This window comes from Boleophthalmus pectinirostris, unplaced genomic scaffold, assembly GCF_026225935.1.
Source record: "Boleophthalmus pectinirostris isolate CB_2022bp ecotype Guang Dong unplaced genomic scaffold, ASM2622593v1 HiC_scaffold_4, whole genome shotgun sequence".
Classification (NCBI taxonomy): domain Eukaryota; kingdom Metazoa; phylum Chordata; class Actinopteri; order Gobiiformes; family Gobiidae; genus Boleophthalmus; species Boleophthalmus pectinirostris.
This window is the reverse complement of record NW_026571353.1, coordinates 39,104,670-39,119,669: the sequence shown is the minus strand read 5'-3', so window position 1 is coordinate 39,119,669 and position 15,000 is coordinate 39,104,670. Positions and strand designations below refer to the sequence as shown.

Genomic DNA, 15,000 nt, shown 5'->3' with positions numbered 1-15,000 from the left:
CTCTCTCTCACTCTCTCTCTCTTTGTCTTTCTCTCTTCAGTCTCTCTCTTGTTTCCTCACTCTCTCTCTTCCACACTCCTCTTTCTCTCTTCTCTTTCTGCCTCTCCCCCTATTAAACGTTTCTATCTTCACGGAGCCCAAACCAGACCGAGTTCCAGGCCAGATCCGTGGAGAGGCGAACCCGCTCACAGTCAGAATGTTTGTTTTTCGAGGTATTTTTGAGCTTTAAAACCACCTGTAACTGAATAAACGTGAAGTATTTGGCTAAAAGTGAAAACTCCGGTTGTGTTTGTGCCACATGACTCCTCCTCCTCCTCCTCCGCCGTTGTTCTCCGTGGAAAAGTGCATCCCCGCTTCACCTGGGCTCGTGTTTCTCTCGGGGCGCGTCCTACTGCAGAAAACCCCACGGAGCTCACTACAGAAACATATATTCTAAATAACGCCGGGCTAAATTAAGCTGCGGTGCATGTATAATTTAAAGGGATGGATGGATCTCATCACGGACGAGCTGCTGGTTCAACTCCCCGTAGAACCCGCACATCATCTGCAGCCGAGTATGAAACCGTCTGTTTAACACGCCCAGGGAAACTGACTCCAAACGTACGTCGACGTTCAAACCGTCGCTTAACGTGGCGTCGTAGACTGTATATAAATGGATTTAACTTTTGGATCCCTCAGCTCTTTATTTTCTACTTTGTGTTTGTATTAACTCGCTATTATTTCAACCATTTCGTCCGTAAATCAATTTTTATTCCTAATATAGAACGGCTACGAATTCACTCCTATAACGAAAACCGAAAAGCACGGGTGACATCTCTTTGGTCCCGTCCACACTAGTTCGTATTCGAGTTGTTTTCATTGTGGATGCAGAGTTCGTTCACACTAATCTGATTGAAAACGGCTCCAGAGACTCGAACGATGTGGTGCCTCCAGCTCCCACGAATTCATCAGAGTACAGATCTGATTCGGCACCATGTGGACGCCTGAAAACACTGATACTCTGATGTAGGTCTGTGCACCACCGAGTAATTTACCGCCAAAACACTAAGAGGCCAGAATAGGGGTGGGCAAACTTTATGGCTTGGGGGCCACATAGGGTTCTAAAATTTGACTGAAGGGCCAGAAAGGAGACAGGACATGACGTCTTAAAAGCCCGGCTCCACTTGCGCTCGAATTTGTGCTCGTATCCTACACTCCGCACTACAACTATTGGACACGGAAGTTTCAGAATACATGAAAAGTGAATGAGGTCTGCTCCACCGCACACCACTAGCGAGCGTGAGTCCTGAGCGCTTAGATCTCGTTGAGAAACAGAGCACATGCCATGAGGTTACACGTGTTAACATTTATGCAAGCAGTTCAACTAGACTGGTAAGACATTTCATACGTTAAGAATGTAACACAGCATCTGTAAGTTTTTTGACTTTGCTTTAGACTTCCTCAAAATGGAAACAGTGCAGGTCTTATGTCTTGAACACTTCTACCTCACTCATGGTCCGAATACGCTGCCCGAAAATGACTCCTGTCACTTTCCCATAAAGCATTGCGGCCAACATAACACGCTGCACCTCAGTATATATATATGTAGTGCGCCATCTACTGAGAAACGCCGGAAATGCATGAAAAATAAAACTTCAACAAGGTTTATTATTGTAATTTATTCAAGTTCGGCGGGCTGGATTAAAAGGTTTAAAGGGTCACATACGGCCCCTGGGCCGTAGTTTGCCCAACCCTGCTCTAGAATATCTGTAAATTCATATAAACGTGTGTCTGTGTGTACGACCTGCAGACGTATAATCTCTGAAAAGTTTCACATGAACCAACAACACGACAGAAACACAGAACAGACTCACCATCAGCAGAACACCCCTCTGTCACAGAGAGAACACTCATATTCCACTGAGTCATGTCCTTTAGTTCGATAGAAGCTGAACACCATCAGTGAGACAAGGAGCGTTTTTTTTTAGCACTCAGTTTACGCAACTGAGTCATGTGGTTTTAAGTTTTGTTTCTGTAAAAAGTAAACAAATGTGCTCAAAGCTGAGCGGATAGAGAAGATTTTGCGGACACAGAAATGACATGTCTGGACGCAGATCGTTTCTGACACGGTGATACAACGATTTGTTTCAGTGTAAACATGACCCAAGTCTACTTCTTTCTACAGTCTGTGGTCCCGTCTCATTTCTCTTTCCTCGCTTCCTTCTCCTTGATTCCTCTCCTCTATTCTCCATTTTTCAGCTGTCAATCAAATGTGTCATATTCACTTTTGTCTCAAAGAAAATCACAGAATGAAGGAGTAAATCTGAGGGAGAAAAGAATCAAACTTTACTGGTCTCAGCAGACGTTTTCAGGCCGGACAGAACAGTGCCGGAGCTGCTTCCACCACCAGTTACACGGGGAATTTGCCACAAAATTAAAAACAAGGCCGTACGAAAGCGGATGTCACAATGAGGAAAATAAGAATCATGGATCACATCATCGACACCAGCGAGCGTTTGTACTCATACAAATCATTATTTAGTCCCTCCATTCGCTCCAGGGACTATGTCTCTGAGCTGGTCTGGCAACACCTCGGGGTCCCCCTGGAGGAGCTGGAGGACGTGTCTGGGGTGAAGGAAGTCTGGGAGTCCCTGCTTAGACTGATGCCCCTGTGACCCGACCCCGGATAAGCAGAAGAAAATGGATGGATCATTATTTATCTGTGGAGAACATCGGCTGTGGAGAAACATCTGCTGTGGAGAAACATCTGCTGTGGAGAAACATCTGCAGTGTGGGAGAAACATCTGCGTGGAGAAACATCTGCAGTGATCTGCAGTGGTGCTGGAGAAAACATCTGCAGTGGAGAAACATCTGCAGTGGAGAAACATCTGCTGTGGAGAAACATCTGCAGTGGAGAAGAAACATCTGCAGTGGAGAAACATCTGCTGCAGTGGAGAAACATCTGCAGAGAAAACATCTGCAGTGGAGAAACATCTGAGAACATCTGCAGTGGAGAAAACATCTGCTGGAGAAACTGGAGAAACATCTGCAGTGGAGAAACATCTGCAGTGGAGAAGAAACATCTGCAGTGGAGAAACATCTGCAGTGGAGAAGAAACATCTGCAGTGGAGAAACATCTGCAGTGGAGAAACATCTGCAGTGGAGAAGGTGAAACATCTGCAGTGGAGAAGGTAACAGTGACGCTCGATCCACAGACGGGACGTCACCGGGCGAACACGGATACAGCAAATATTTGGTCTCCTTTTCTGACCACTGCATCTTCTTGTCACTTGATTTCTCCACCATGTTCCTCACAAATGTTTTCTTTGTTTATTTTACTTCGTGTGACTCGGTTGAACCTGCTCATGTCGACTCTGTCATCACGGTTCGCTTAGAAAAAAAAGTATTTTTACGGGAACCAGCTTTTAGATTCCCGAACGCTCTGATTTTGGGCGTGAACTCGTTAGTTGGTTCGAGATTAGGTGCAAGAATCGGCGGAGTTTAGATCCTCGCTGTTTTCTCTGGACTTCCTCACCCATCGCTCGCAGAATCGAGGAGAAGGAAGCGAGGAGAGAGAAATGAGGCCTTTGTGTAGTATACTTCTAAAAAAACAAAACAAAAAGAGTGTCGTGGTGTGAGAGTGTGACTCACTGGTGCAGCCCCCGGTGGTGGGGCTGAGGTACTGCCCCTCTCCACAGCTCGTCCTGCAGAAACCTCCGAGCAGAGCGGCCCCCGGGGGACACGAGGAGCAGTCGGCCTGAGAGGGGCCCGAGCACGACAGGCACGAGGGGTGACAGTCTGCGACACACACACACACACACACACACACAACACACACACAACAGCACCGGGTCAGGGCATCAGCTTTAAACAAAAGCACGGATCAGTTTCTGTTCTGTTGTGACCTTTAAACAAACTGTACAAAAGTGAACTGAAATTATCGGCTAAATTATTATTTCTGGAACAAAACTGAGAGCTGTTTAACTGGATAAACACAGTGGTACAAAGGTAATTTTGGAGTTTTACCCATGGAAATACACCAAGACTGACACTGGTATTGAATATCGGTGCTGATCCAGGAGAAAAAAATGCATTATTGGGTATTATTACTATTATTGGGTTTCAGTGATATCGGTTCAGTCGATATCCTGGTTGGATTCTTTACTGGCCACGTTTACGTTTGATGTTTTTTAATTGGTCTGAGTTAAATAGTTCGGAATTGAAATATTCTCGTTTGAGTTTACATGGAAATAATAATTTTGAAATGAAATGATCTAAAGCAGGTCTAAACAAGATCTAAACCAGGTCTAAACCAGGACTAAAACAGGTCTAAACCAGGTCTAAAACCAGACTAAAACCAGGTCTAAAACCAGATCTAAACCAGGTCTAAAGGTCTAACCAGGTCTAAACCAGGTCTAAACCAGGACTAAAACCAGGACTAAACCAGGTCTAAACAAGATCTAAACCAGGTCTAAACCAGGTCTAAACCAGGTCTAAACCAGGACTAAAACCAGGTCTAAACCAGGTCTAAACAAGATCTAAACCAGGTCTAAACCAGGTCTAAACAAGATCTAAACCAGGTCTAAACCAGGTCTACTAAAACCAGGTCTAAACCAGGACTAAAACCAGGACTAAAACCAGGACTAAAACCAGGTCTAAACAAGATCTAAACCAGGTCTAAACCAGGTCTAAACCAGGACTAAAACCAGGTCTAAACCAGGACTAAAACCAGGTCTAAACCAGGACTAAAACCAGGTCTAAACCAGGACTAAAACCAGGTCTAAACCAGGACTAAAACCAGGTCTAAACCAGGACTAAACTAGATCTAAACCAGGACCAAAACCAGGTCTAAACCAGGACTAAACCGGGTCTAAATCCTGCTGTGTGGACGTGTCTCCCTCCTATTTTTAATTTGGTTCAGTAAAGTCTGGGCTTTTTATTTTCTTTTATCAGACAAAACGTCTTATGTTACGATATCTTAGTCTTTGCTTCTCTACAGCAAATCAAGTAATCCAAAGTATTCAGATTACATTACTCACTTTAAGTAATTTAATAGATTACGTTACAAACTACATTTTGCTGTATGTAATCTGTAATCTGTAGGGGATTACATTTTAAAAGTCACTTTCCCAACACTGCAAACATGGACAAAATTGTTGGTGCCCCTCAGGGAATGAAAGAAAAATCAACAATGGTCACTGAAATAACTTGAAACTAAGAAAAGCAATAATAAATAAAAATTTCCTGAAAAATAATCAATGAAAATCAGACAGTTTTTGAATTGTTGTTCAACACAATTATTTAAAAAAAACAAAACAAAAAAAACATCTTAATCTGCATCACAGGTGTCTTCAAACTTGTCCTCATTGTGCTGTCACTTTTGTCCAGGCCAGTTTCATTATTTTGTTTTTTCTAATAATTCTGTTGAACCACAGTGGAAAAGCAACGTTTGATTTTCACTGGGCAATTTTCGGTAAATTTTTATTTATTATTGCTTTTATTCAGCGACGATTGTTGATTTTTCTTTTATTGCCAGAGGGGTACCGACAGTTTTGTCCACGTCTGTAAGTGCGTAAGTCCTTGCTGTGCGTGTTCTAGTGCGTCGACAGACCTTGGCAGACCCCCTCCTCGCTGTAGCCTCCTTCCGGACACCGGGGCACACAGCGACCCCCGAGCAGAGAGCTGAGAGACGGGCAGGAGACGCAGGAGTCGGCGGAGGGCCCGGTGCACTGAAGACACGATGAGTCACACTCTGAAAAACACACAGAAGAGAGGGTCAATACATAATACAGACCAAGGACAGGGAGTAGGTGGTACAAAAGAAAGTGAGGAGGAGAACCGTGTGGGGGTTTTGCTTCTTTTTTCCTCCCCTCATGTTTTTCTCAAAAGTGCGCCTGAGGTAACGCCAGTCAATACGTGCATCCAGAATTTCGGACTTCATCACGCAAATCCAGACTGGGAAGGATCCTCCGAAAAAGTGAGGATCAAATCGCCGTGTTTGTTTTCCCAGTGGGACGTGTCTATTGTCAAAGTCGATCTTTTCAAGTCTTTTGAACCATATCACTTTTGTTTCTGCTTCTGTTATTGTCATATTTTAGTTTTGGGATTCGGACATCGTCATTTTGTGGTTGTTGGATCCTAACAGCGGAAAATGGGCTTCGGAAGTTTGCGAACTCCATAAATGCAAAAGTGAATCAGATGTGTGTGACTCAAACCTCCGTTCAAACTGTTTCTCTTCCCAACGGAATTGAAAAATAGTGAAAGGTGAAGGTGATGGGCAGGATTGATCCACAGGAAGAACCAAAAAGGAAACATTTGTCTGACTAAATCATCCCGAGTTTACAGAGAACATTTTGTATGTGGAGCGACGACAAAACAAAATCCCGATCCCTCGCTCCACTTTGGTTATGAATTTAAAAAGTCAACACCAAAGTGAAAGTCTCCAACTGTTCACCAAGAAACACCTTCCACTGCAAAGAGACCAAGACGTGATGTTTCTGTAAAACCACAAGAACAAGAAAGTGCAGCTCAGTCTGTTTGTCTTCTGCTCCTCTCCATTCACAAACGGGATTTTGTTTTGTCGTCGCTCCACATACAAAATGTTCTCTGTAAACTCGGGATGATTTAGTCAGTCAAAGGCTTTCTTTTTGGTTCTTCCTGTGGATCAATCCTGCCCATCACCTTCACCTTTCACTATTTTTCAATTCCGTTGGGAAGAGAAACAGTTTGAACAGGAGGTTTGAGTCACACACATCTGATTCACTTTTGCACTTATGGAGTTCGCAAACTTCCGAAGTCCATTTCTCGAGTCGTTTTCCGCTGTTAGGATCCAACAACCACAACAATTACGATGTTTGAATCCCAAAACTAAAATATGACAATATCAGAACCAGAAACAAAAGTGATATGGTTCAAAAGACTTGAAAAGATCGACTTTGTCAATAGACACATCCCACTGGGAAAACAAACATGGAGGTTTGATGCTCACTTTTTCGGAGGATCCTTCCGAATATGGATTGCGCGATGACCGGAAATCCAAAATTCGTGATCCATGTATACCTGAAAGTGTTTTTAGTGGCACTAATAAGAACCCAGGACGTCGTCGTCTGTGAGCTCGAGCTGCGGGTCACACCGTGTCCTGGACCTGATGGACTGAACGCCGCTCACCACGGACCTCTTTTGTTTCACCGCTCACGATGTTAATTGAACGGTCACGCACTAATCTGCAGCCTCTGTATCAGGTCTTTTGTCACGTTAAGCTCTACTCGCATGGGTAGTACAACCCGGGGACGTCTGGTAATTTGCAAATTACCGCCCCACCTCTGTGTTACTCTATTTTACTGACATGGACACAGAGACTGAAGGAGAAAAGAACGTGGAAAGACAAGAAAGAGAAAGAAAAGGTGTGCAATTGCAACACTCAGACGCAGATTCGCACGGGGCTGGTCTGTGTTTGGCGAAATAGAGTTGGTAATTTGCGGCGTAATTTTTACTTTACAACTTAAAGGCATCAGCTGCAATTATTACAAATCCCAAAGGTCCACAGGTCATAATAATCTCATGCAAATAGAGCTTAAGGCCACACCATGGTTTATTGTAATGTGTAAAATGTGTCGGCTGTTGAGGTTCTGAGATTCTCTCTCTCTTCGTCGTATTGAGCGGGCGGCAGCGCGGCGGCGCGGCGGCGGCGGCGGCGGCAGCGGCGGTGGAGCTCTGTTTGTGCAGATCTGTCTGAGGAGATCTGTTTCTTTATTAAACCTACAGAAAACTATTCTGAGCCTTCGCCTCTTTTCTCATACGGCAAACAGAAACTCATCAGAACTCAGGTCGAACAGAGAAAGAACAGACGGTGCAGAGGAGGACAGTGGATATTCATCTGTGGTACAGAGGAGGAATATTGAGTATTTATACTACAGAGGAGGAATATTGAGTATTTATACTACAGAGGAGGAATATTGAGATCTGACAGGATCAGGTTTTTACAAGCCAGTATGGCCACATGGTTTAGCACTCATGCCTCACAGCAAGAAGGTTCTGGGTTCGATCCCTGGGTCGCCTGGGCTTTCCTGTGTGGAGTTTGCATGTTTCTCTCCGTGTCTGGATGAGTTTCCTCCAGTTTCCCCCATCAACCCAAAACATGCTCCAGGTCCATGAACAGTTGACAGTTAAAGTCAGTTAAACACAATCAATTCAATCATTGTGTCCTTAGGCAAGACACTTCACCCACATTGCCTTGTATGATACAGCCGCACCGCTGGCATCTGTCAGTCTGCCCCAGGGCAGCTGTGGCTACAACAGTAGTTTACCATCACCAGGTACAGAGTGAATGAATAATGCTGAATAATGCTGAATAATGCAATAATGTTCTGTAAAGCGTCTTTGGGGACAGAAAATGTGTGTGAAAGCGCTTTATAAATAAAGACTTACTGACTTACATATGGTACAGAGGAGGAACATATGGTAATAATACTAGTATGTGGTACAGAGGAAATACAGTGGGTATATGGTGCAGAGGAATGACACTGATACAGTACAGAGTTGGGTGAGAGAATATGTGGTATAGAGGAAGTACAGTAAGTATGTGGTACAGAGGTAGAACATAAGGTACAGAGGAGGGTCAGTGAGTAGATGGTGCAGGGTTGACTAAGTGAATACATGGTACAGAGGAAGTACAGGGAGTACACCATACAAGAGGTAGGACTCCTCCTCCTTTTGAGCACCAGGTCCCAAATCTGTTCATGTACATATCACTATTTTTGTTATTGTTTATGAATTCTGTTGTACCTTACTCAAATAAATAAATAAATGACATTAAATTAAAGTATGTGGTGCAGAAGAGGAGAGTGAATATGGTGAAGAGGAAGGACAGTGAATACTAATATATGGTACAGAGGAAGAACATACAGTAAAGAGGAAACACTTATGGTACAAAGGAGGGAACATACGGTGCAGAGGAGGAATACATGGTACATATACATATACACGGAGGAAGTACAGTGAGTATGTGGTACCGAGGAGGGACAGTGAGTATAATCCTCTCCTGTGACTGACTGTTCAACTCTGAGTTTAGAGTCTGACTCTAAATCTAAACCGAGTCCAAAATATGAGCGTTAATTTACATGATGAGGACTTTAAGGAATCAATACCTGTCCCACGCCTCAAAACGAAGCAGAAAAACAAAGGTGATAAAAACAAACACGCCCACTACTACTACTACTACTACTACTACTACTACTACTACTCTACTACTACTACTACTACTACTACTACTACTACTACTACTACTACTACTACTACTACTACTACTACTACTACTACTACTACTACTACTACTACTACTACTACTACTACTACTACTACTACTACTACTACTACTACTACTACTACTACTACTACTACTACTACTACTACTACTACTACTACTACTACTACTACTACTACTACTACTACTACTACTACTACCTCCTACTACTACTACTACTACTACTACTACTACTACTACTACTACTACTACTACTACTACTACTACTACTACTACTACTACTACTACTACTACTACTACTACTACTACTACTACTACTACTACTACTACTACTACTACTACTACTACTACTACTACTCTACTACTACTACTACTACTACTACTACTACTACTACTACTACTACTACTACTACTACTACTACTACTACCTACTACTACTACTACTACTACTACTACTACTACTACTCACTACTACCTACTACTACTACTACTACTACTACTACTACTACTACCTACCTACTACTACTACTACTACTACTACTACTACTACTACTACTACTACTACTACTACTACTACTACTACTACTACTACTACTACTACTACTACTACTACTACTACTACTACTACAGCTCCTCCTATTACTCCTACTGTAGTAGTAGTACAGTTGAGAGTTTGAATAGAGTTGTATTATTGTCACTTTGAGGCAGTGCTGCTGTCAGACGTGGATGAGCGTCTGAATGAAAAGTGTCTGAATGAAAAGTGTCTGAATGAAAAGTGTCTGAATGAAGTGAAAAGTCAGCCTCGTCTCTCGTCTCTTGTGTCTCGTCTCCAGACTCAGACTCTCTCGGTTTCAGTTTCAGTTTCCTGCGGACTCAGAGTTTCTGTCAATCACAACTTTTACTTCACAAAAAACATCACATCAGACTCAGATCTGCTCCAGTCTGGATCTGAAAGTAAATAGTAGGTAGTAGCAGCAGTAGTAGTAGTAATAATAGTATTAGAGTAGTAGGTAGGTAGTAGGCAGTAGGTCATAATAGTAGTAGTAGTAGTAGTAGTAGTAGTAGTAGTAGTAGTAGTAGTAGGTAGTAGGTAGTGGCACAGTTCATGAAAAAAAAGCCGAACAGTTCAGTTCGCTTGTCACGGTTCGGGAAGTGTACACATCGCACGGTTTCCACGGTTCCCAGAGACCGGTCACAGGTCACAGGTCACAGGTCACAGGTCACAGGTCACACACGGCCTTGTGTCTGTATGTGGCCTGTTTCGCTTTAATGCAAAAGTAGAGGTGTGGAGGGTGGGTGCTGCGCGTCACGTGTAGAAATGGCAAGTAGGAGAAAAGAGGGCCACAGGAGATGGAGGATGCGACCATAATAATAATAATAATAATAATAATGATAATAATAATACATTTTATTTACATTGCACTTTACATAAAATAATCTCAAAGTGCTACAGGTAAAAACAATGAGTAAAAAAAGTGCATCAGCAAACAGTGGATCAAGCTAAAACTATTGCAGGAATTAATAAGATAAAACAAGAATAAAATACAATTAACAAAAGGCTTTAGTAAAAAGGTACGTTTTAAGATTTTGTTTAAAAACAGAAATAGGCTGTGGGGCTCTCAGGTGGTCGGGGAGAGGATTCCAAAGCCTTGGAGCTGCAGAGGAGAAGGCCCGATCAGCCACGGTGCAGAGTTTGGTTCTGGGGGGTTGGAGAGTGTTGGTGGCTGCAGAGCGGAGGGAGCGTGAGGGAGCGTGAGGGAGTGTGAGGGAGCGTGAGGGAGCGTGAGGAGGTCCGGGGAGTGAGGAGGTCCTTAAGGTACTGGGGGGAGTGACCGTGGATGCACTGGTGAGTGAGGAGGGAGACCTTGTACTCGGGAGCCAGTGAAGGGATTTCAGGATGGGGGTGATATGGTCAAATTTTCGCCGCCTCATCAGGATCCTGGCAGCGCTGTTCTGGACGTACTGCAGTCTCTGGATGCTCCTGCCAGGGATCCCGATGAGGAGTGCGTTACAGCCGTCCAGCCTGGAGGAGATAAAGTCCTGGACGAGCTTCTCTGCGTCTGCCAGGGAGACAGTTGGACGGAGTTTTGCGATGTTCCTGAGGTGGTAGTGTGGGAAATATTATGTGTTGGTCATGCTAATTCACCCAATATTATGGACTTTGGAATGACAACAGGGTGGAAAACACGTATGACTATCTATACGTCTATATAACATGTTTTTTCTGTACTTTGAGTGCCATAAAGAACATGTTTTTCTGGACTTTGAGTGCCACGAAGCAGAAAAACTGACATATGTGGACCCCGTGGCATGTTCCCACCCATGATAAGGTGCACTGGGTCAGCAGTATTGTTCATTTTCTTGCTGTATATGCTAAATCAACAAGTTAATGTTTTGTCAAGATGTAGTATAAAGCTACCCCTGACTTTGAGTTGGTCAGAGACGTCGTTCCGGCTTGGCAGTTGTACTTGGTAATCAACTTGAATCTCTCTCAATGGAAATGCTGAAATAAAGTGGCCTGTTCTCTCGGATTCTCCATCTCCTGTGCTTCTTTTTAGGACACGCATTGAACCTTCCGAAAAAACCCACAGTAGGATGACGTCTTACAGAGATGTTTGATGTGGGTGTCAAAGGTGAGTTGTGAGTCCATTTTGACGCCCAGGTTGGTGACAGATGCAGAGAAGGGAACCGTTTGACCAGAGAATGAGATACTGGTGATGGTGGAAGAGCGGAGCTGATGAATTGTGCCAACCAAGATGGCTTCTGTTTTGGAACTATTGAGTTGAAGGAAATTTAGCTTCATCCACGCCTCTATCTCCTCCAGGCAGGTGGTCAGTGTGGATGATAGTGAGGGAGTGAAAGAAGTGGGGGTGGTCCGTAAATAGAGCTGTGTGTCGTCTGCAGTGTTGGGAGTAACGCGTTATAAAAGTAACGAATTACAGTAATGCATTACTTTTTGCTGTAACGCAGTAATGTTCGGCATTACAGGGGAAAAAAATAGTAATATTTTACTCGGTACAAATGTGAGTAACGCGCGTTACAATGTTTTTTTTAACCTGGATTGAAGCGGTGGGTTTTTCTTCATACAAATTCGCTAAAATCACCTCGATATCAGCAGCGGTGAAACGCCGGAGATGCGCCTCATAGACCTTCAGGTAACCGCGGGCGAAAGGACTGACACAGAACTCCACGCTGTTTAGACCTGGTTTAGACCTGGGTCAGTTCTGGTTTAGACCTGGTTTAGACCTGGGTCGGTTCTGGTTTAGACCTGGTTTACACTCGTCCCTCCCTCTATCGCAGTTCACTTTTCGCGGTCTCGCAGATTTTATTTTTTTTATTTTTTTTGTGCAATTTTGCATGCCCTGTTTTTTTTTTTACATTGTATGAATGTGTATTGCGTTCCTCCCGCTGCGTCCTGACTGGCCAAGGGACTCCTGTCTCCTGTACAGTACAGAATGTGTTCAGCTGCCAAATTTAAATACATGTTCAATCTGTATCAGTGTGATTCTGAAGTGCTGTACGGTTGCAAGTTTTCTCCCCGACGAAACCCACAACGTCGACGAAACGTTCTGCACCGACAAAGGCTCCTGCGCTCGCACCCAAAAGGCAGAGGAAGATGCAACCATCACACAAAAAGTTGGACTTCTGGACACGCTGAAGGAAGGTAGAAGTTACGCGCTGTAACAGACTCTTGCACCGGCTCGGGTCCCTGCAAATAGTTGCTGAAATCAGGGCCGTGAGCCCGAGCAGCAGGGTCCATAAAGAGCGATCGGGTCAGAGCCGCTCTTACCTCCATGAGGTGCGGAGCAGAGCTGCTCCTTTCTCCTGCGTCACCTTCAAGACCGACCTGACAGTGAGTCCTGTTTTAGTCCTAGTTCACTTCTGGTTTATTCCTGGTTCACTTCTGGTTTAGTCCTGGTTCAGCTCTGGTTTAGTCCTGGTTTAGACCTGGTTTAGTCCTGGTTCAGTCCATATACAGCGCAAAAGTTATTTTGGTGAGAGTAACTTAAAGTAATGCAATAGTAATGTAATGCCTTACATTTTAAATGCAGTAATATTGTAATGTAACAAATTACTTTGAAATTACAGTAATAGGTAATAAATAACACATTACAGTTTCAAAGTAACTTGCCCAACAGTGGTCGTCTGCGTAGCAATGGTAGGATATACTATGCTTGGTGATGAGATTGCCCAGGGGGAGTAGGTAAAGAGTGAAGAGGGTGGGACCTAACACCGAACCCTGACCTGGCTCCACTGCACCTGTCAGCATGTATGTGTGTAACTTCACAAAACCACAGCCGCACATCGACGCAAAGGCGACTCCACCGTTAGCTGCAGCAGGACGTAAACACACGGCACTGACTCTGTGTTTATCAATGGGAAAGTTTCTATTCTATTCTAATTCTAAAAGTTAAGCGTCCAAAAGTTGCCGTTTTTATGCTTACATAGAGCAAAATACACATGCAGCGGGGCCAGGTCCTTCACCTTGCAGCCAAGAGAGCAATCTCACTAAACTACGTATCCCGACTCCTGAGGACGGTTAGGACGGTGGTAATATTTTGTCACCAAAGCACAACAGCTGCCTATGTCCAATAATAATGTGCTTAAAGTCAAATTCAGTTTGTGCATGATTTCATTACTAACTGTAATTTTATAACTTTTTCAATGCTGTATAATAAATTGTGGATAATTAAAGGTTGTATAGAGGATTTTTTTAAGGGAAGAGAAATACAGCGACAGTCCTTATCCGCATTCAGAATTACTGTTGAAGTTTCCTGTCTAGAAGTAATTCAGCGACCGACGCGTCAGTTTTTAGACCCTTCGTCTGCTTCGGTCGCGCCATCGCTGGACGAGATCTCCAAGAATCACCTCAGTTTGGCTTTGCTCCTTTTCCTCTTCTCTTCATCTTTCAGCGACCTCAAAAACTGACTTTCTTTTGCGGCGAAATGGTCGTGGATTCTCGTCCGCCATCGCGACAAACTTTGTGCGAAATGCGAGGAAGCGACAGTTTGAAAAAGCCTCTAAGAACCGCTGCGCAAACCACGTAATCTCCGCGCTCCGACGAGTCAGTTATACTCGGGAGTTTGATTGACAACCTAACAGCCAATAGAAAATGAGGCAGCCTCGTTTTCTATTGGCTGATGTTTATCTGGCCTCAACACGTCCACAGTTGATAGATTTTCATTATTTTTTTTTGGTCATCATAATTACAAAGCTGCTGCGTCTCTGTAATGGTATTTTAAACTTTCACTGACAGTTTGAAACTAAAAAAAATCCTCCATACAACCTTTAAGGTAACATAGCATATGATGAAGTATATTTCTGGAGAATAAAGATTAAAAAGAAAAAAACGTACAGAACCGAAAACCACAACCTTAAACCGAACTGTGAATTTTGTGAACCGTGCCACCCCTAGTAGGTAGTAGCAGGAATGGTAGTAGAGTAGTTTAAACTGTTTCTCTTCCCAACGGAATTGAAAAATAGTGAAAGGTGAAGGTGATGGGCAGGATTGATCCACAGGAAGAACCAAAAAGGAAACATTTGTCTGACTAAATCATCCCGAGTTTGCAGAGAACATTTTGTATGTGGAGCAACAACAAAGCAAAATCCCGATCCCTCGCTCCACCTCGGTTAGAAATTTAAAAAGTTGATGCCAAAGTGAAAGTCTCCAACTGTTCACCAAGAAACACCTTCCACTGCAAAGAGACCAAGACGTGATGTTTCTGTAAAACCACAAGAACAAGAAAGTGCAGCTCAGT

At 43.6% G+C, this 15,000-nt stretch overlaps 1 protein-coding gene across 1 annotated transcript in view; it reads right to left on the bottom strand.

Annotated features, from left to right (window-relative positions):
* fras1 (Fraser extracellular matrix complex subunit 1) overlaps positions 1–15,000 on the bottom strand; it is a 607,084-nt gene that overhangs the window by 431,062 nt on the left and 161,022 nt on the right. Inside the window, exons 20-21 of the mRNA XM_055161976.1 lie at positions 5,591–5,731; positions 3,631–3,777 (exon numbers count right to left, since the gene is read on the bottom strand). Of these exons, the coding sequence (XP_055017951.1) occupies positions 3,631–3,777; positions 5,591–5,731 (288 nt within the window). The remainder of the gene's footprint in view (positions 1–3,630; positions 3,778–5,590; positions 5,732–15,000) is intronic.